Below are 21765 nucleotides of genomic sequence, written 5' to 3'. Positions count from 1 at the left end.
CACCACAGCTGCAAAATTAGCCTTGAAATGCGCTCCCGACCTGCCTCCGACAGAGAGGTGGAGCATCCCATTCAACAGTGATCAATTCCGAAGAACCTTAGCTGGAAACACTTAGCAACAGGCTGTGTAAGAGCGTAAAATGCGTACGTACCCTCAAAATTTGTGCTTATGGGATGTCACATGCAAAACATACGTACAAGCGTGAGCACATAACATAAGACAACATACGTAAGTGCCTTCACAATTTGTGGTTATTTGATGGAGGTTGGCGGGAACGCACCAGTGACTTCCCTGACAGTTGTGGGGGACAAAGGCGGCGAAAAACCCCACCACCTGAGTAAAAAGTCTTTGGTCGCTTTGGACCCACTGAAAAGTTGTCTCAACCTCAAAACCCCACATAAATATGAAACACTCTTAAAGGAGGAGAAGACTTTTCAGAGCAGTTCACAGCTTTGCCGTTCTTAAGATCTAAGCCACTTTAGTTTTTGAGCTGCACGCCCGCGAAAATGGGGAGAGTATTTCGAGGAGAGCATTTTGGCATTCATGACGTCATAATAACGTCATTCAAATCCTGTCATTTCATAAGCCATGCGGCGATCAAGGCCTGAGATAAAATACAATGGTCGTGTCGTTCATACCTGGGGCTCGTATGCACGATTTCCAGATAAAGCGGCCGTCAACTGACTCTCAATCAATGTTGTGCATGGTACAATGAACCAATGAAGCAATGACGTATGGAAAAGCATATTTACTAAACAGAGAAACTACGGTGTCTAGAACAGTATTTTCTGCCTAAAAGTACAGTAATAGTTATAGGAGTGTTCCATGATGTCTCTAAGATAAAGGAGCACACGGGTTCTTCGGTATTACAGGATATTGATGACTACGAATGTCCCCGTGGAAAAACATAGACATTTTTCAGTATGTCTATCACGATGAAGCCCTGGCCCCATCCAGATTACATCGAGCGGTCATGGAGGTAATGCTGTGCGCGTGCACATCAGAGGCCCCGTTTAGATGCCGCCAAGGCAACCTTTAGCTCGAGGTAGATGTGGCTGCGATGGGCTCCCCGCCGGGAAATCTGTTCGCATAAGCATTTATGTACCATATGGCAAAGCAGGTGCCCAAATTTCTGGACACGAAGCCTGAAATGGATTTTCGCTGTATTGGTGGGATGCTATAGTTGTTTGCAGCACTGTTTAGCTCTGATATGTAAGCGAAAAACTTAAGGAAAGGACGAGTCAGGCCTGGGTTTCACTGTCGACCTTAGCATAAACAACAAACTGGCATTTCTAGGCCCCCTGATTGCCTCATCGTGCGGGAGGCTGCTCACGGGACACGGTCGGCTGGCGGCTGGGTGCCCCCTCCCCCTCCCCCCATCCCCCTCCCACACCCCCGCTAGCGTGTCATCGGAATGAGCACAGGTTCCTCGGAGGGATCAGGCACGGAGCGGGAGCCCGCCTCGGGCCGCTTCCAGGGGTGACGGCACCTCCCTTCGGACGCGGCGCCCCCGTGGCTTAAAGCGGCTGGCTCAGGTGACCCAACCGAATCCCTCGAACTCGGGGCCCTGGGGCGCGTGGAGCGTTTGGCTCGCCTCGCCCTCTCGCTCCTCACCCTCAAGCTTTCGTGACACTTGTCTGCCTGGTGTCGTCACTGGTTTGAATATTTCACGGCACTCTGGCAGCCCAATGACACAAACCTCCAGCTTACAAGGGAGCATGCGAGGTTTTAAAACCAACTTCACTGGCTTGTCGAGGATTTTGCGCTCAAAGACACCAGCTGTGGCATGCCTTCAAGAAACTAAGCTCGCCGCTGACGCTAGTCACGCTATGAGCTGTTACGACATATCCCGAACTGACCTCCGTACGTGCCCTGCTCCCCACGGCGGCGTCGTGAATTTGGTTCACTACGGAGTTCCGTGTGTCAGCATAACCCTCCAAACGGTTATCCGAGCAGTTGCGGTCAGAATAGACCTCGGCTCGCGAAACTGATCGTGTGCTCTGTATACCTGCCACCTGGTGACGAGCTTTGCATTCTGACACTTGAGTTTCTAGTTGATCAACTTCCGAACCTTTTTCTCGTCATTGGTTGTTTTAGTTCGCATAAATGGGTGTGGGGCGGTGATCGCACAAACGGAAGTAGGCGCTGTCATGGGGACGGTGTGAGTGTCATTGGGGGCCTTACGACGCACTCAGCTGCTGAGACTATGCGGCGTCGCCTGCCTACCATCCTGGCGGCACCATGGGAATTGAACCGTTTTGAGGACTGAACAGAAGCCGCCTGTTCGTTCTGAACACAGGTCACCATACGCTCATGACATTGCCATCTGGTTAGACCTTAGCCATCGGCCTTTCATTACGCACACCAACTCTGCCCGCGCGGTTCACCAGGAGCGTGGATGCCTGCCCGCGTGGCAGTGACCGCTATCCAATCTGGCTGAATCTGAACATTACCCGCCCGGGAGTCAGGACCGACCCGTTGGGACCTTCGGAGGGCGACTAGGAAAAGTTTAGGACTGGGTGTGTCATCGACTCGAAGCCCGGGATGTCGACACGGCTACAGAGCTCGTAGGACACTTCAACGCCATTAATGTATCCGCCGCCGGGACAGTCGATCCCGCTCACGTCATGTAAGCCCCGACGTGTGCCGGTGCATTGGTAGAAGCAGCGTTACAGGGCTGCTACCTTAGCCAAAAAAGAGCTTTTAAGCGTTCTAATCGCTCTTTGATAACAGCAAACCTTATCACCTTTAAGGAAGCAAGGGCGAAGGCAAGACGTACGGTGCGGGAGGCGAAACGCTTTTCATGGCAAACTCACATCAACAGTATCGACCTGTTTACATCCGCAGCTGACGTGTGGAACCGCATCAGACGTATCTCTCGGAAGAGTCCATCGTTGCCGGCGCCAGTGATGGCTATCAGAGGGACTACTATAACGGACAATTTTAGGTCGCTAACACATTCGGTTATGGATTTTCAGCACGGCTCGAACTGGGCTCACGTGATCTAATGAATGAATAAAAATCCATGTGATTCAATGAATGAAAATAGAAAAATTAATGCAAAATAGCAAACATTGGCTCACCTCAGGTCACTAACCACGCCCGTTTCGAAACATCTCAAACGAATTAACAGTAGGCACTATGATGTTCTTTTACTGTAGCAAGTTTCAGCGATGGCGAAAAACGCATAAGAAATTATGCGCGATTGAAGGTTTTTAGATGTTGACATCTTTAATCTATCCTAGGTCACTGACTTTGACAGATAAAAACTTTAACACTCCACAAAGGATGTGAAATTCATAAATGAACAGGTGCTGAGAATTTGGTGCTGCTTTGAACGTTTGTTTTGCAGCTGTGCTCGGTAAACCGTAGTGAGAAGTCAACTCCCCCCCCCCCCCCCACCACCACCACCACCCGGCGGGGGCTAAATTACCGTCCTATGTCACTCACATCTTGCGTAAGCAAGTACCTTGAGAAGATGGTAGCTGCCAGACTGACATGATTTTTTTAGAAAGATGATATTGTGCCGAATGTGCAATGTAGTTGTCAGAGCGAGAAAACGGTCCACCGTGGACCCTTTGTTCCTTCTGGACACCGCTGTTCGGTAAGCCTTTTAACAAAAGTATGATGTTTTACATTGTTTTGTGGCATTTAGGGCGTTTTCAACACAGCTTGGTATCACGATATTTGGTCAAAACTTCATGAATGTGGTATGCGTGAACGCATTGGCAGGTTTTTAGCAAATCTTCCGCTTGGACGCTATTTTGAAGTACGAAGTGGGTAATACGTACTTACAGCGATGTGCACAAAGCAGCGGTGTCCCTTATGGCAGAACTGTAAGTGTGACTTTATTCGCCATTATGGCGAACGGCATCGATCACACGCTCCCCGCTTACGTGGAGCGATTTGTATTTGAATTTTTGACGGCTTTGCGATCTGGACCGCCACTTCGACATCATTGTCATATGGCTGCCAGATTCAGCTCTGCCTTGATAAGACTGCCCGGTGAAGCATGCTCAATGGTTTAACATTTTCAATATTTAAGACGGCCTGTATACGCTGCTGCAACCGCCGAACACCGTGCGGTGATCCGCGGGTCAAGCTGCATAAAGGCGGCGTCGTTCCGACGATGGAAAACGTTAAGGTCCTGGGCGTGATGCTAGACCATCGTCTTTCATATGTGGACCATATGAAACACGTGCAAAATGCTTTTAAGCTCACGACGCTCTAAAAGTAGTGTCACGTGTGATGTGCGGAGCAGACCACAAGTCCATGCTTCTGTTGTGCCGTTCACTAATCAGGTCAACGTTGGAGTACGCATGTGTGGCTTGTGGTTCAGCACACGGCTCTAGCAAGAGCTAGGCACCATTCACCACGCAGACGTTCGTTCGGCCTCCGGTGCATTCCGCACGTCACCCACAGCGAGCCTGCTGGAAGACGCGAATGAACCTCCCTCTGATTTGAGACGACAGCTTTGGCAATACGGTATGTCATGAAAATTAGCCAATTCCTCCTGCAACCGGCACACGATTGAGTATTCAGTACCGATCGGATAACATGATTTCCCCAAGGAAGGACCAGTAAAACCCGACACTCTGCGTTCGTGTAAACTGGCTGGCTGCGCGACGCTGGAGTGAATCAACGTCCAATGCAGACCCGCTGTCGTTCAACTCCGGAGCCGTGGCAAATCGCTCGGCCCACACACATCACTTAGCAAGTTTCAGAAAGGTTGCAAGCACGCTGCCGAGCTCAAACAGGAGTCTCAGAGGCTTATTTTTCCAAGGATGGACGTCCTGCGCATTTTTCACGGACGGTCCAAAAGCGGCGCACGGTATAGGATGCGCGTACGTGTGGCCTCGAGGCCGCGACCGGATATTACTGCTCTTTTCGGCCTCTGTTTTTGCTGCTGAAAGCGTTCGCCGTTTCGCGCTGCCTTGACTGTGTCTCACAACTTCAACTTCCGTCATCCCAAATCTTTGCTGATTACCACAGCTCCGTTGTAACGTTTGAGAACGCTCGTAAGCCGACATTTATTTAGCACTGCTGACTGCAAGAAAACTCGCTGCGCTCAGGGAAAATGGAAGGCATCTAACGGCTGGTCTGGATCCCGAGCCGCATGTGACTGCCTGGCAGCGAGTCTGCAGACCAGGCGGCCACGTCTTCCACGCTTCTTACGCCTGACAATACGCTGTGAATCGCTGCAAACGACAAGTACTTAAACGGAAATTAGTATATGGTTGCCAAATGGTAAGGCAGGTGGAGCGAGGAGCATCATTCAAACAAGCTGAAAGATGTCAATCTATTCCTGGGCGCCTGGGCATCATCACGTCTGAAATCACGTAAAGGAGACGTAACATTTACACGCCTACGCGTTGGCCATGTGTACATCACGGACATATTTCGATTAAACAATGCCTAAGAATTTCCCTCCTGCAGCAAATATGACTAAATGCTAACTGTCACCCATGTTTTGGTCGACTGTCGATAGCGTATATTTGCTTCCAAGTCGCTAGTGATTTTTCCTAACGAAATATCTCAAGATAAACCAGGGAGTCCTAGCTGCCTGGGATTGACCAGCGGGAATGATATTGGTGCCGGTAGTTGTTGATTTTTTGACGCTCAACTGGATTATTTGACGCTGTATGGAGAAAAATGCCCTTGGGCCCTGGTGTGGCGCCGGTTTTGGCGCCGCACGAGGACCGAATCGTAAAAGCATGTGCAGTGTCTCAACGAACAACTGTTTTGAATAACAGCAACTGTCGTAAAAGCGTCATGCCAACAGCACCACTTGAACGCATGCCTCTTGTTGTGTTGTATTCGTCTGGCTCATGAGATAACGAAGAGATCTTGGGTGGTCGCCTTGGACTTAACGCCGAAAGCGCCCAGATTGCCTTTGTGCAAGTATTAAAAACAAGTTTTGTTTTTCGCTTCGGGTAAACAATCATTTGGCATTAGCTGGTATGAAGTACATTAACTCATGTTGTCCTTATTCCAGATGCTCTAGACTATCATGGCGCATCAATATGCTCTCATATTTTTGTAGCACAACGTTGTCCATTTGCGAGGCCTGAGTTTAGCTCAAAGATCCATTCGGTTCATATAAATTTCACTTGCTCTCACAACGCATATTTGTTTTCAGGATACCGTACAAAAGAGCGCACGGACAACAACGAATCCTTTGATAAGTAAAGGAAGAGCTTAACGGCATATAAGTCCAGGGAATTTAAGTTCACTTTGTGGTGAGAATAGGCCAGAAATTTACGTATTTCATGTTGGCAAAGAAATGCGTCCAGTCTGGGCATCATTACAGTGCGTTCTTCTCTTTATCGTACGGCGCCTTTGAGATGGGCCAGGGTGCCATTATACTGCATTATGCTGTCTAATAACAGCGCCTGCAGAGAGCTACATTTGGCACCGTGTGTGGAAAACATCCGAGCACATTGTGATAGCGCGGTGCCTGGCACCGCTTCTGCTCGGCCGACCTCGGCCGGCCATCCCTGCCGCGGCTTATGAGAGGCGAGGCCGGGCCGGCCGCCGGACCCAATAGATAGTTCAGAACGGGTCGCCTGCGTGTTCACTTCATTGGCGACGAGGTCAGTGAACTGCGTGTGATGGCGTCTGTGGGTAAAGTGTCCTACTTTAACTCAGTGGTGAAGTCATTTGGTGCGTGCAGCAGGCGTCTCGAGCAATATTTCGAGGCTTATGGCGTTAAGGAGGGCGATATTGCGAGACGACGAGCCATATTTCAGAGTGTGGTTGGCGCAAGCATTTTCGGTTGCTGGAAGATCTGATAACCCCTGTAGCGGTAGGACAGAAGTCCTACAAAATCTTGTTAATATTTTTAGCCACCATTTTGCACCAGAACAGCCAACAGTTGTGTCAAGATTCCGGTTCTGTTCCTGCCTATGTAATGCCAGTGAATCTGTCACTTGCCTGGCAGCATCGCGCAAGCCGGCGAACCTTGCAAGGTTGACTCGACTGTGCTGGATTACATGCTCCTTGACCACGCGGTGTGCGGGATCCAGCACCAGCGGCTGCAGTCGAGGCTGCTGGACCAGCCGCGGCTGACCCTGGTGACTGCGGTGGAGATCACCCAGGCCATGAGGCAGCAGTTGCCAGCGCCGCTGAGATCAGAGGCCGGGTGGAGCCTGCTGACTTCATCAAGCGGGTGGAGGGAGCCGGACGGAGAGGACAGCAAGCACTGGAGAACTGCCGTCAGCAAGCACTGATGGGCCTACAACCGACCGCCGAGGGCCGGTCGGTTGTAATTCCATGTCGGATCTGTTTGTCCCATTCCGGTCCCATTCAGTCCCATTCCATTCCAGTCCCATTCCGGTCTGTGGCAGGGCCGGACCGCCGAGGATCGACTGACCTACTCGCGCGAGGGTGCCGAGCGGGGGCCGCCGCCGCTGGACGCCTGCGGCCGCTGTCTGAGTCGGCGGCACGTCTCGACGGCCTGTCCGTTCCGTTCGAGGGTGCCGAGCGGGGGCCGCCGCCGCTGGACGCCTGCGGCCGCTGCCTGAGTCGGCGGCACGTCTCGACGGCCTGTCCGCTCCGTTCGAGGGTGCCCAGCGGGAACCGCCGCCACCGGACGCCTGTGTTCGCTGTCTGAGTCGGGGACACGTCGCCGGCGGTGCGGGGATCATGGTGATGAGAGCGATCCGTGTTTCCCGTTTCAAGCCCTGTCAGTCCGAGCGGATGATGATCGTAAACCGCCTCTGATGGTTTACGTGGGGAGCGCGAGTGGCCGGAGAATGGGCCGGACGTTAAGCCATGTGACAAAACTCTTAAAGCGTATAGCGGGAAATGTTGTTGTATGGCCAGGTGATGGTGGATGTCAGTTATAGGGAGCAGCGCGCACAGCTGCCGTTGACTGTGGTCAAGCGTCAGGATCAGTTCCTGTTTGGACGTTACTGACTGCCACATCTGGGGCCGGATTGGCCGTCCATATGTCGTGTGACAAGCGACTGTCAGACCGAGAGCGCCTTGATGTAGTTTCCAGAAGTTTCCAGCGAGGGTTTAGGCTGTTGCCAGCGAGTAGAGATAAACGTCTCTGTGGACCCGGACATCAAAACGATGTTCTTCAATGTCATAATGAAACCCGAGGGCAAAATATGTTTGTGTGGGAACCTCAGGCTCACGGTGAACGAGGCCGCTAAAATCGAGCAGTATCCGTTACCGTGTGTCGTGGAGCTACTGTCCGGGGTAGCGGGTAACACAGTGCTCACTAAGACCGACTTAAAGTTCACTTACAATCAGGTGGTTTAGGATGAAAACCCGCGTAGGTACTCAACCGTGAACACGTGGAAAGTGCTGCTGCGAGCCACACGCTTTAGTTTCAGGTGCGCCTTGGCACCGTCTCTGTTTCAGAGAACCATGGACACGCTGCTAGCAGGCATGCCTGGTGTCTGTGTGTTCTTGGATGTCGTGGTCGCAGCCGGCAAGAAGCTGGAAAGTCACGATGTGACGTTACGTCAGGTTCTGCATCGGCTGAGTGATGCATGTCTTCAGGCAAACTGAGGAAAATGTTACTTTCGGATGGAAAGTGTGACGTACTTGGATCAAGCTGTCTGTGGGAAAGGTGTGCAGACCCAAGGATGATAGGGCTGTGGCCATAAGGGGTGCGCCAGAACCACGAGATATCATCGCACTTCGTTGCTATGAACTAATGATGGGGCTAATGAACTGTCATGACAATTTTTTCAACAGTTTGGCGACCACGCTCTCACCGTTGCACGTTTTGCTCTGGACAAATCAGCCAAGGCAGTGGACGGCCGTGGAGCGGAGAGCCTTTGAGAACGCCAAGCGGTTTCTCAAGAATCCTCCCATCCTGGGTCATTTTGATCTGAAGCTGCCAGTGATTTCGGCCTGTGACCTTAGTCGGGCTGGGCTGTGCTCTCAGCCAGCTGACGAGGCAGGGGGAGTGGCCGGCGGCTTCGCACTCGCGTTGCTGGATTAAACCGAGAAGCGCCATTCTCGAGCCGATAGAGAAAGCTTAGCAGAGATTGCAGAAGCTAGAACGTTTCATTACTGTCTGGCCGGCCGGCCGTTTTCGGTGCGGACAGATCATAAGCCGCTGATGTGGCTGATTGATGACATGAAGCCGCTTCCGTTGTTGACTTGACCTCGTGTGATTCGGTGGGCCCTGATGTTGGGTGGATATTATTTTTGCCCACTCAATTGCCCGACCCACTCAATCACGAGATTCAGTGTAGCAATGTTTGGGACCTTCTGGCAAAGTGGATGAATTTTTTGGCGGACTGGGGATAAGATGGGCTTTTTGAAAAACTAACCCCAACAAAAGTGGTAAATTTGCACCAGAGGAGCATCATAAATTTCATACACATCAGAAGAGGAGGATTGATGAATCTGCTTGTGATGATGGTGATTTGGGCTGTAGGGCGCATTCTCTACATCACAGCCTACCCGTTCTACTTTGCCTCGATGGCAGTGTGTTAGACAGCTACGTAGGCAACCACCCATCATTTGCAAAGCCAATACACATGTTCAGCTGTGGCTTGGTACACATACATGCACAGCCAGACAATGGTTCCACCGGCCACCACCTTAAATTTGCCACCAAGATTCGTCCCGTAACCAATTTCGTGAAGAGCAAATGACGTACAATCGTGGCGCAGGGAGCAACTTTCCAAGCCTTTTCTTCGAATCCGGTTGCATGAGGAAAATGATAACTTCGTACTTATTCTCCCGTAAAATTCCACCACGTACGAGGCCATTCGAAGTAAGAAGCTACTCCGTACTTCACCGGGCATCCGCCGGGTCTCATAAATGCAGCTGATTTGATCACGGAGTAGACATTCAATCCGAAGCTGAAGTAAAATAAAAAGAGGCTCTCGCCCGCCGTTAAGTAAGCGGTGGTAATCATAAAGGAGCCGGCGCATCGCCATACAGGAGCTGAGGAACAGGCCACTTATACCGGGAATCAGCCCGTAGTGAAAAGTTGTGGAGCTGTGAAGCGATGTCAGCGTGTCAAGGGCGGACGAGTACGCATATGTGAGAAAAAATGCAACTGCAGCGCGTATAGTAACTATGTGGGTGTCACAAACATATGCCAAGAACTGTGATGGACAAAGCCGGTAGGCCGTTAAGCCCGACTCTCTCCCAGATGTCGCAGATTTCACGAGATTGTGTTTTTCTATCTTGCTATGATGCTGGGAGGCGTGACATAAGTCCATAAAATGCACAGCAAGACTAGGGTAAGGATAAAGTCAGCTATATCAGGAAGGTTTCGTTGTTGATGTGCATGTTGCCTTCACACGTAGTACAGGAGAGCTCAGAGCATGAACACACGAACCGAGCGGCTTTGTGAAGATGAAGTGGTGGTGATGCATGTCGCTTGAATCTCTGACCGACCTTGCGTCGACCTGACGCTGCCTCCCGATCCTGTGGCATCGCGTGGTAGCAACATGACATTGCAGATGGCAAACACCGATCCACTTCCTAAGCTTATGGCGTCAAGACCAGACCCAGGATGACCTTCAAGTTCTTTTGCTGCCTTGTGTCGCATAATGTGTCCCTCCTTAAACACGTGCTGCCACCTGAAGATGTCTCAATCTCCCAAGCCAGACCCGCTGGTCTCCACCTACACATCAACACGCGCACTTGTTTGTCTGTTCAGCTAACGGAGGTGTGATCCTGATCCGTTGCACGCGGCGCTGACGAAAGAAACACGCGTTGAGTAACCAGGAAACGAACCCAGACATTCATATAGGGCACGATCAAGACAAGAGATTCGTTTTGTATGTATTGCACGGCACACGATACTGGCTGCAACCCAGTCAATTGAAACATGTGGTAGCAGTGCAGGTCGATATTATCGTCAATCGCAGGTCATCTTCAAAACACTTCAAGGTCATGCAAAGGCTGAAACGATTAACATGCCTCCCAAACGTGGAACAGCGTTTCTTAATATTTGAAGGCACTTGATCTGGTTCTTTCACGAAACACTGGAATGTTCTAGTCTGGCATATCCGGCACGACCCAACTAATTATGTAAGAAAAGCTAGTTTATATTTAACAAACCATCAAAACGGCTTGCAATGTCGCTTAGAGTGGGCGCACTGCCGCTTTCACTGGGAGCCACGACCTGCACGTATACTACAATGGTAATTTGATGATGCTTCGAAGGCAATGAAGGCCGGCGTGAGCAGGGTGCATCACAGGGCGCAGCCAACCCAAACACCACCGCACAGAGACGAGGGACAAGCACAGCAGCCAACGGACGGCAAACCAGACGTCTTTAAGGCAACATGCATTACCACGAACGAGCTTAGAACGAAGGGGATTCAGTGCCAGCCAAACAAAGGTGATTGCTCAGCGTGGGGTGATGAATTGGTCTACTGCCAATAGAGCATGTGGAATGTTACGTAAGGGAAATGCTTGTACCCACATTCAGGAGCGTGACAAACGCTTTGGCACCAATTATATGGGCAATGCACACGAAATATTCCAAGCATTTTCCTGGCGATACTTTGTGAGATGTTGAAAGGATGTTTGTGATGCTCATTGTCATGTTCATTAACATTGGTATCTTGTCTGTGGTGTCGCTTGCAAATTGACCTGCTTCCATTCTTAACTATTACCTGGTGTTTGTGCAGAACAGTCCAATCTATAAAATATGTCACGACAGTAACGATAAATATAAACTTTTCACGACCACGGTATAGGCACTGTGGGTGGTATATGAACTTCAACGGCTGATATCTTCTCAACAGCAACGTGAACAGTGTCATCCGGCACATCATTTTTGGAAATATGCATCACATCTTCGTGAAGCGTAGACCAAGATTTCTCCAGTTGCTAACTAAAGACGCACAAACCAGTTTAGCAGCACTCGTAACTTTTCGCTCATGCAGTGGTCAAACGCGCTCCTCCACGGCTGGGGTGGAGCTGACAGCAGCTTTGTACAGAGGTCGTCCTCTTCTGGGCAGATGGCGCCCGAGTCGCAGTGAAGCTGAATAGGTGACGCTCCCATCGCGGCGTTTGCGGCGGCGCCGGTGTTAGCCGAGCACGTAGTCAATGAGGATGGAAGACTAGATGGACGACGAATTCAGCTGCTCCCCGCATTTGCTGCCGGCGGATGACGCATGTCAGACGAGTCATCTGAATTCCAGTTCTGCTAGACTCTCCGAGCCTGACTTTCGGCGATTCTTTTCTCAATTCTGTTCGTTAACGAACGTTTGAAATAAATGGACGGAACCAAGCAGCTGGTGCCAATCAGTCACATTTTGTTCAATTCTTTTTTTTTAAATTACAACATAGCTTAGTTGCATGCCCTTCTAACGTTTCCCGTTACCTAATGTAGTGATGGACGAGAACTATTTTGCTTCTGCTAAGGGCGCCTCATCCTGCATCTGGAAAGCAAAACGTCTGTGTCAACAGTGCAGCTACAACGCTTGTCATTCCGGCCTCAAACAGCTTTATTTATCCGCAACAGTCTGCAACAAACATTCACATTTTTCAGGGGACCGAGGTCGACTGCTGTGCGTCTGTGAAAAGGGACCGTATGTTGTTATGACAGGTTTTTGTCGAGAATGGCATATGTCGACATGCCAACGTGCCCGCGTGTCGACAGGGTGGCCAGACACCTTCTGAACTCACAAAAATGTCGTCTGAGTCTCTGAGGCAACAACGGTATCGGTGCGATAACAGACAGCAGATAACTTAGGCTTCAGAATCGTGCAAATCCGCGGGGAAGGGCGCCTAGGGCACTACCACAGGGCGGGGTGTCCAGGGCACTACCGCAGGGCGGGGTATCCAGGGCACTACCGCAGAGCGGGGTACCAAGGGCACTACCATAAGGCTACGAGCAGGGCAAGTTCTACGATGATGCCTCTCCTCCGCAAACTCGGTGCTAGAACACACTAAAAATTAGATTGCGAACGGGATCTCCCGAACAGCAAAGATGCTGGTATGCCGTGCAGGTATGTGAATAGTGTAAATCAATGAATCCACTTCCGATTAGCCAAATTTATAATTTCCCTATGTGTTTGGGCCTGTTTGCAGGTCCCGTCAACCGTAGAGCTGAAGTCCATCTGATGCGCGTGACTGGCGACCCGGAAGCGGCGTTGCCGCCATGTTCCGATCAATGGAGCGGCTCTGCGTCACCGTGTGGCGGTACACGTGTCACATGTGACTGGCAGTGTCTTGTCACGCGGGCTTGCAAATCATGGCTCACAGTCGGGACAATGCGAGGTCAGCACATCAGCCCATAGTCCGGATACGTCAGACACAAAGCTATAGAATCCGAGTTCGTTCGCTCCATCTGAGGGGATCGCTTCATCTGCCAAAACTTCTCTCGTCGCCAAACAATGTCCAGCATCTGCCGTCAACCATTCTCTCATCACCAGCGCTGTCCCCTGCCGTCAACCATTCTCTCATCACCAGCGCTGTCCCCGCCGTCATGTATTCCCTCATCACCAGGGCTGTCCCCGCCGTCATCCATTCCCGCATCACCAGCGCTGTCATCGCCGTCATGTATTCCCTCATCACCAGCGCTGTCCCCGCCGTCATGTATTCCCTCATCACCCGCCCTGTCCCCGCCGTCATCCATTCCCTCATCACCAGGGCTGTCCCCGCCGTCATGTATTCCCTCATCACCAGCGCTGTCCCCGCCGTCATGTATTCCCTCATCACCAGCGCTATCCCTGCCGTCATATTCCTTCATCACCAGCGCTGTCCCCGCCGTCATCCATTCCCTCATCACCAGCGCTGTCCCTGCGATCACCTCTCACCGCGGGACAGGCGGCTCCCAGGACGGCGTCTCACCGCGGGACAGGCGACTCCCAGGATGGCGTCTCATCGAGGGACAGGCGGCTCCCAGGATGGCGTCTCACCGAGGGACAGGCGGCTCCCAGGACGGCGTCTCACCGCGGGACAGGCGGCTCCCAGGACGGCGCCTCACCGCGGGACAGGCGGCTTCCAGGACGGCGTCTCACCGAAGGACAGGCGGCTCCCAGGACGGCGTCTCACCGAGGGACAGGCGGCTCCCAGGACGGCGTCTCACCGAGGGACAGGCCGTTCCCAGGACGGCGTCTCACCGAGGGACAGGCCGTTCCCAGGATGGCGTCTCACCGAAGGACAGGCCGTTCCCAGGACGGCGTCTCACCGAGGGACAGGCAGTTCCCAGGATGGCGTCTCACCGAGGGACAGGCCGTTCCCAGGATGGCGTCTCACCGAAGGACAGGCCGTTCCCAGGACGGCGTCTCACCGAGGGACAGGCGGCTCCCAGGACGGCGCGCAGCTGCTCCAGCTGGCGGCACAGCTCCGTGTTGCGCTGCTCCAGTCGGGTGTTGGTGGCGTCCAGTCGGGCGCGCCGCGCCTCCAGTTCGGCCACCCGCTGGCGGTACTCGTCGTTGTCGGCGGCCATCTGGTCCAGCCGCCGCTCCATCTGATCCATGTACTCCTTCTTCTTCCGCCGGCTTTCCTGCGCCGAGATCTGCCAGAAAGCGGGGAACACGCTGCGTTGAGTTGGTTTCGGTGACGGTGGGGAAGTTGTGATCGGATCTGAGCTGTCGGAGACAAGAGACGAGGCTATGCTTGGATCGGCCTGGGATGCGTGAAGAGACTGATGAGGGTATGACCGATGAAATGTGTCGGTTATCAGGGGCGAGGCCCCGTAGATCAGCCTGGGTTTGTGTTGCCTGTGATGAGGATAAGTCCGCTGAGATGTGTCGGAGTGGAACTGAGAATGGTGACGGTGGTGAGATCTATCCAGGGGTAGGGTAAGGACAGATCGCTTAGACCCACCGGGATCAGAGTGAAGAATGTGCTGCGATATGCTTGCTGAGATCTACACGAGTGCAGGGAGGAGGCTGTGCTGGGATCCAGCCACATTACGGACGCTGGACCGTGACGGGGTCAAAGGGGACCTATTATTAAAAGATGAATATTGTGACGTCATCGCACCACTGTACCACGATTTGCTGCTTGTTCTGACACCTATGATGCATCGCATTGAACAGCATACAATGTGAAAAATTAACGAAGCACGTGCAGCAGCTCCACGGTTAAAAATTGCATCCGCAAACCATCCTATTCTCCCCGACAGTGAACGGGGCAGTGCAGCTCAAGGTCAGCAAAATGCCACATTTCCCAAACTTCATCCATTCGACCTGAGCAACGCCTGATGTTGACTCCTTGCCGTCCTCGTGCTTACCTTGTTCTTGATCTTCCGTCGTATTTTCTTCAGTGACCGCTCCTCGGCTTTGGACAGCGGCAACCGGCTGGGGATAGCGTATCCCTCTGAGATGAGCGTGCGCTTCTCCTCCTCCGTCAGGTACAGCGTGCCGTGCGCCCCCCGCTGCAACGGCGCCGGCGGCCAGTCAGCTGCGTGCCGAGCCCGCCTGCTCACTCGTCGAGAGATGCTTACGTAAGATATGTTTACGTTTAATACGTTTTGTGAGGACACAGGTGTCACTTTCATACCACTATAGATGGTGCGGTGGGTATCGTCTACGAACACCCTGATATTTCAGAAATAGGCGAGTAAAGGCAACAAATGTACAGAGTGTGTTAACCTGTACGTGAGCTTAATTGGGTCAAAGTTTGATGTTCCCAGGTCATGATCTTTGGGTCAAATAAGGTCGAACGACGTCAAACTACCGATTGGTGTCCAAAGTGCCTTCGAACGTAGACACCTGTTCTAAGTAGACGGTTTCATACCCATTCAAGATCAGTAACCTCGTTTGACCTTTTGAAGGTAATGGTGACCAAAATCCTACGGGACTGCTTTGAGTTTTTCATTTAAATACACAACAAGATTACGCTAGGCAGTACGTTCATAAAATAAATGTTGAGCAGCGTCATTTTAGTTCAGTGACCTATTGTGGCCTTAAGTATGGCATCAAGTAAGTAAGCAAGTAATAAAACGCGTTGGTTTTGACCTTAGTATTACCCTTACACCTGACTCTAGGTCAATGAAATTTGTTCACTTAATCGTTGTGTTGCCTGGGAATGCATTTCAGAGATGTATGGCTTCCTCTAACACTCCGCTGTTGCATCACATTGAACGATTCCCTAGAAATTGGCTTCGCTGAATCCATGGCCTGAATTTGGTCTGCCATAGGTCAGCGACCTTACAAAGTTCACCCAAATGTTTGACACTGAGCGATCCGCTATTCAGTTGTCTTCAGCTATGCAAAATCTGGCGTGTTATCGCCGGGCTGTTCGGAAACCATTCCAGAAAAGCCTTCGCGGGGGTCAAATTGGCTCCCCCACCCGAGCGCGTGTTAAATCGCCGGACGTTTCGTTTGACGATCATCGTCAAGATGATGGTAATGACTGCAATAATGCTTGAATAATCTTTGTATAATAATGATTCAACGGTTGCGTTGCAGGCGCAACGAAAGCATCATGCGCGCATCCATGCGCGCACGAACGCATACACGCACGCACGCACATATGTCCGCATGTGCGCACGCATGCACGCACTCACGCCCGCAAGCACACAGGCACTCACGCATTCATCTGGGAGTGTGTGCGTGCCGGCCAGCCGGGAGTGGTCGGGCGGCGCGCGGCGTCTTACCGGCGTGGTGGAGATGAGCGCCGAGCTGATGTGTCGCACAGACGGCCGGCCTGTGGTGACCAGCACGCGGGGCGCGCCCGGCGCCACCGGGCCGGCCGGCGAGAGTCGGGCGCCGGCGTGCGGCGGTGAGCTGCCGCCCTCAGAGTCCGACGAGGACGGAGGCGTCGGCGGCAGCAGGAACGCTGGGAACGGACGTCAGGCCGACCTCAGGCCCCGGTCCACGGCTGCAGCGTTCACGTACGCTCTCAGGGAACACCAGCTCGCGACACGCACATGCACACGCACACGCACCATAGAGTGTGCCGACATGGAGGCACACAGCGTCTCTGCCTGTTGTCGCCAGTACCCACACGAGGCAGTTGGCTGTCATGGCATATCACCGCCACTCAGCCAGGGTCACTCCTGGTCACTGTGACCAGCCGTTCAGTGGGTTCACCACCGCTGGTCACCCAGGATCAGGATCCCCCCCCCGCCACTTTGAGGGGTCACTCCTGTACTGTGACCAACCACTCGGCGGGGAGACTCTTGGTGACTATGACCAGCCACTCAGAGGGGAGACTTTTGACGACTGACCAACCACTCAGCGGGGAAACTGTTGGTGACTGTGACCAGCCACTTCTCGTGCATGCTACCTATTAACGCAGCGATGAACAGTGAATGTACCAATGATGCACTGAAGAAAAGTGGTTATGATTGGGGGTAATTTTGAATGTTAAGTGACGAAATTTTTTTTAAAATCATATCTGTAATGTTGAAGCTGGTTTGCGAACTATTGTGAATCCACAACTTTCCTATCGGCCACTTTTTTACAGGTTTATGGTTGCCTCTATGGCTTTTTTACAACTTTTCATCTTGGAGATGCAGTGCCATTGCCTAAACCACATCAGGCCCGCAGGCCATGGTGAGCGGCGCTCACTTGCGCTGTGGGAGCGGCGAGTGCTAGTAGCCTATCTGGAGGTAGGTGGCGGCGCTCACCTGCGCTGTAGGAGCGGCGAGTGCTAGCAGCCTATCTGGAGGTCAGTGGCGGCGCTCACCTGCGCTGGATGTCGGCTCCAGTTTGACGCTGAGCCGGGGGTAGGTGGTGCTGGCCGAGCCACGCCCCAGCAGCGATGGTCGTGAGGTTGTCAACACGATCGTCTGTGGCCGCAGCATCGAGGGACCGGAGGTCACCTGAGGTCCCCGGTCAGGGGTCAATGGCGTCAGCGTAGGGATCGGCAAGGCAAGTTTGTCTCAGACGAGACGGGCCAGCGTCATTTAGAACCATCAAAAGTCGGTGAGCCACCACATTTTACCGAAAGTCTGTCTGCTAATGTCAACTTCTGACAACCACGCCTGGTAGCAAAAATCAATGCTGCAGCAATTCATTATGTCGTAATCATGTTTACCTATAGACGGATCATAGCGGTTTATGCTCCAGCTCTTCTATATCTCCCCGTGTCACTCTATTGAGTTACAGAATAGAGTTGCTGAGAGCGAGGGCGAGAGAGGCCTGACAGGAGTTGCTTACGCGGTGCAAACGTTTCACAAATAAACTGCGACACTGCAAACTTGCAAGAACACAACACACGAAAGCCACCTGCTGCGTGTCCAGCGCACACGGGCTCGATTTCTGACGCCCAGGTACAGCTGGCGCCATGTGCTTTATCACGGCGTCGATGTTCAATGCCACGGGGTCAGTGTCCGCTCTGCTGGGGTCGGCGTCCTGGCCACCCGTCCGCCGGCGCCGCAGCGGCGCTCCGTCAGCACCCGGCGCCGCAGCGGCGGCCGGCGACCAGACCTCACCTTGACCTGGCCAGCCTGGCCGGGCCGCTGGGTGCGCAGCAGTTGCAGCGGCTGCTGGACGGGCGGGCGCGGCTGCTGGGCCAGCAGCAGGCGGCGCGGAGCCACCTGACCCGGCACCGGGCTGCTGGGCGCCGCCCGCCCGACGGTACCCCGTTCGCCGCCGTCGCCCTCCTCGCCGTCGTCGCCGTCGCTGCCGCCGGTCGCCTTCGACATGGAGATGGCCGGGAAGCACTCGTCCTCCATATCTGCGCGGCAGGAGGGTGAGGTGTTGGTGCGCGTGCGGCGCCAGCAGCCGTTCCTCATACGCTGGTCTGCAGGACCGTCTGATCTCACCGCACAGGTATGCTGCTTGCTACCATCTCCAGTGCTTACCGCCAAACCTAGTTTATGCTATCAGTCCGCTTAACAATCGTGCCCGAAGGCTGATGGGTATGCTTTTTACGACTGGAGCTAATAGAATAACCCGTCGTGAACGAGAAAGTGGGATGGCGCCTTTCGAAATGTCTATGATGGCGCAAAGCTCGGAGAAAGCATTCCCGACGTCTGGCCGCGCGACTCCTGGATCCGCCTGCATCGGCGACGCCGGCCAGCCGTCGCGCGGACAGGGTGAGTGAACGGGGGCCACCTCCTGCCGGGCTGACACGCCGCTCAGGTCACCGACACTGGCGCTCACCCAGTCGCCAGTCCGCCCGCATCCATCTTGCGCTGAGATTCCACGTCAGCCTCCTGCCGGCCAATTGGTGGCCAATCTCCCCCAGCTCGAAGGCTAATCACATGGTGCTGCCCAAGTGCGTGCAGACAGCACTTAGACTGGTGCGGAGGCAGCGCGTGTTTGCGAGCTCTGGAATCCTCTCCTCGGCACTTGTCGCGAGCCAGACCGCTGAACGGATCGCAGGGGTCGCCCTCGGAATGTTTGATATGTCAAGGATTACGTCGCTGACTTGGACTGGCGTTGGCCGAGGTCGTTCACAGCTGGCTTTAGCCCCAGACTGGCTGGGCGGCTATAACCCAAGTTCAAGGTGACACTTGTGGGGCTGCGGGTTCGTGCTTCCGGATCGACTTGCCCCTGGACCGGTTCTGCTGCCAAAATCCTCCTAGTGTACCATCCAGCAAGCTAAAACTCGCTTGAAAAATGCATGACCTTTTGGGACGGGCTGCGACAGCTTTTCATCAGGATTTGAGATCAGATTTTATAAGGCTTGAGCGCTCGAAGCTCATCGGCATGGCAGAAAACTAAATGGTGTGCATCTTCTTATCTATACCTGGTATTATGCATGCCCTAGTGACACTCGCGATGACGTACATGCAATTTTATCCATTTCATTTTAAATCACCTCATACCATTAGACCTCGGCTCGAGATAATTTCTGCGATTCCATTTTTTAATGATTGTAAACATGTTTAATCCATACGTGGCGGGAATAGCTACTCGTTGGTCACAGCAGGCAGAACCAGCATCGAGCCCCTAGTCTGAACACACGTAGGACCGAAAGCAGCACCTACATATTGTTGTCCGCGCGTTTTTGGCTCCATCATGCATACTCAATTTACCTGAAATTTAGGCCACAATTTTACTTTGGTCTCAAGGTGTTGCAAGAAGCATTATGCATATAGATTAGACGGTAGTATTTAGCCTCATTACCCGTAGAAAAAAAAACAGGAGAATGGAGATATAGATGAGTTGATATTTCGGCAACATGCCTTTGTCAAAACGAATACCAATAGTATTTTCAAAATTGCCTGCCGATAATCTGCTCGATGTTTCAGCTTTTTTAAACAGCGAGTCACAGCTTTTGCAGGTCACCAACATTCAGGGGATTAAACAAGGAGCAATTGGCAGCCATTACCACGATGCCGTGGATATCTAATCCAGGTCTGGAATACGCAAAAAAGGCGAGTACATGTGGGCGAATTCAAGTAAACAGGCATCATCCATTTCGCTTCTTTCAAACAAATATCAACCATCTATAGCTTTATTCTCCTGGTTTTTCTTCGAAGATAAGGCTCTTACTGCTGTCTTACCTTGGTATTGATATTTAAGAATGTCTTAGAAACCTCAGAATCATCTCAACAGATTGATATATGACAGGCCCTGTCAGGATAAGCCCTCGAACATTTGCTCGATCGGAATTTTAAAGACGTCTGAAAGTTTGACGTTGACGAGGTTTTTTGAGCCGAAGATGACGTTTGCAGATTTGCTTATTTGCCTGTGCCTTTTCGCTTGTCTCTGCAGAGCCTTCGGCGCCAGCCAGTGAGAGCGAGTGAGCCTTCCAATCGGCCCGCTTCATTGGCAGCCACCACAAAAGCTGACCCTAGGGCGTTTGGCTGTCCGTGTGGCCATGTATCCTTGCTGGCTGTCTGTGTGGTCATGTCTCCCAGCTGGCTGGATAGTCTGTTGGATGGGGAGCGAGCGCAGACCAGGTGAGCGCATAGGAGGGCGTCCGGTGCCAACTGCCGGCTGAAACGACAGCTTCGCTTGCCCAGTCCTGCTCACCGACGTGTACAAAAACGCTGCCGGTTTGCTGCGCAGAATTATCATGAATCCCTCAAATCTCCGACGCGCAAGATAGACCCAGGCGTTTCGCTGACTCCTGCTGTGTGAGGCTGCCTGCGTCGCGGCTGGAGGTGGCCGGCCTCGGCGCATTTCTCGCACCGCCGGCAGCGGCGCCGGCGGCGCGGTCTCGTCGCCGGGCCAGCGTGGAGGGGGGGGGGGGGGGGGCGCGGCGGCGTGTTATGGCGCGCGGTACCGCAGGTCCGGCTCAGCCGGCGGCGCGGTTCGCGGCCGCCCAGACCAGGCCGGGAGAGTTCAACGCGCGGCCGCCAGCGGTCAGACAACACCGGCCCGGCCACGCGAGACGCGGGACGGTCACGAGCTGCAGACCAGGCAGGAAGGCTGCGTCGGCGCTGGGCCGGGTCAGGCCGGATGCCAGCCGGAGGAGCGTCAGCGTATCGGATTAAGTATGGAACCGACAGCTGGCTAGGGACACCAATGGATCATGTATCGCACCATTTGGAGACACAAAAGGCGATTGCATCAACCATCGCAGCGGACCACAGCCGACCCTAGGCAGCGGTAATAATGGCAATTCGCTGGTCCTACACTGTCGGCACGGCCGGCCTACGTCGGTGATGGGCCGACGCCACCTGCTGCCCTTTCGGGCCAAGGTCAGCTTCAGTAGTCACCGGGCACGCGTGGCCGGGCCTCCCGTACCAGCAGTAGGACGTCACCGCCCGGCGGCCGGCCCGCCCAGCCCGGAGTCACTGGCCTCTTGATGAATGCGCTCGGCTGACGGGAGGCTGGCGGCTCACCGACCGCCGAACCTGTTCGGGGGGAGAAGCGCGCCAACATGTGGGCTCTGGTGAATCCACGATGGGTTTGAAACGGCCCCACGCTTGGACTCCATTGGCGTCATTGTCGGGACTTGGGCAGCTCGGGC

General features: G+C 53.3%; 1 protein-coding gene across 1 annotated transcript in view; it reads right to left on the bottom strand.

Annotated features, from left to right (window-relative positions):
* Positions 1-10522: 10522 nt before the first annotated feature.
* Positions 10523-21765, bottom strand: part of LOC119107973 (cyclic AMP response element-binding protein A) — a 33278-nt gene continuing 22035 nt past the window's right edge. The window contains exons 3-10 of the mRNA XM_037231560.1: positions 18533-18573; positions 18329-18379; positions 17581-17716; positions 16547-16728; positions 15179-15322; positions 14231-14458; positions 12317-12374; positions 10523-12090 (exon numbers count right to left, since the gene is read on the bottom strand). Coding sequence (XP_037087455.1) covers positions 12339-12374; positions 14231-14458; positions 15179-15322; positions 16547-16728; positions 17581-17716; positions 18329-18379; positions 18533-18573 — 818 coding nt within the window. The 3' untranslated portion in view covers positions 10523-12090; positions 12317-12338. The remainder of the gene's footprint in view (positions 12091-12316; positions 12375-14230; positions 14459-15178; positions 15323-16546; positions 16729-17580; positions 17717-18328; positions 18380-18532; positions 18574-21765) is intronic.

This window comes from Pollicipes pollicipes, unplaced genomic scaffold (assembly GCF_011947565.3).
Source record: "Pollicipes pollicipes isolate AB1234 unplaced genomic scaffold, Ppol_2.1 Scaffold_6686;HRSCAF=7923_pilon_pilon_pilon, whole genome shotgun sequence".
Lineage (NCBI taxonomy): Eukaryota > Metazoa > Arthropoda > Thecostraca > Pollicipedomorpha > Pollicipedidae > Pollicipes > Pollicipes pollicipes.
The sequence above is the reverse complement of the archived record's forward strand: the minus strand, read 5'-3'. Positions and strand labels throughout refer to the sequence as shown.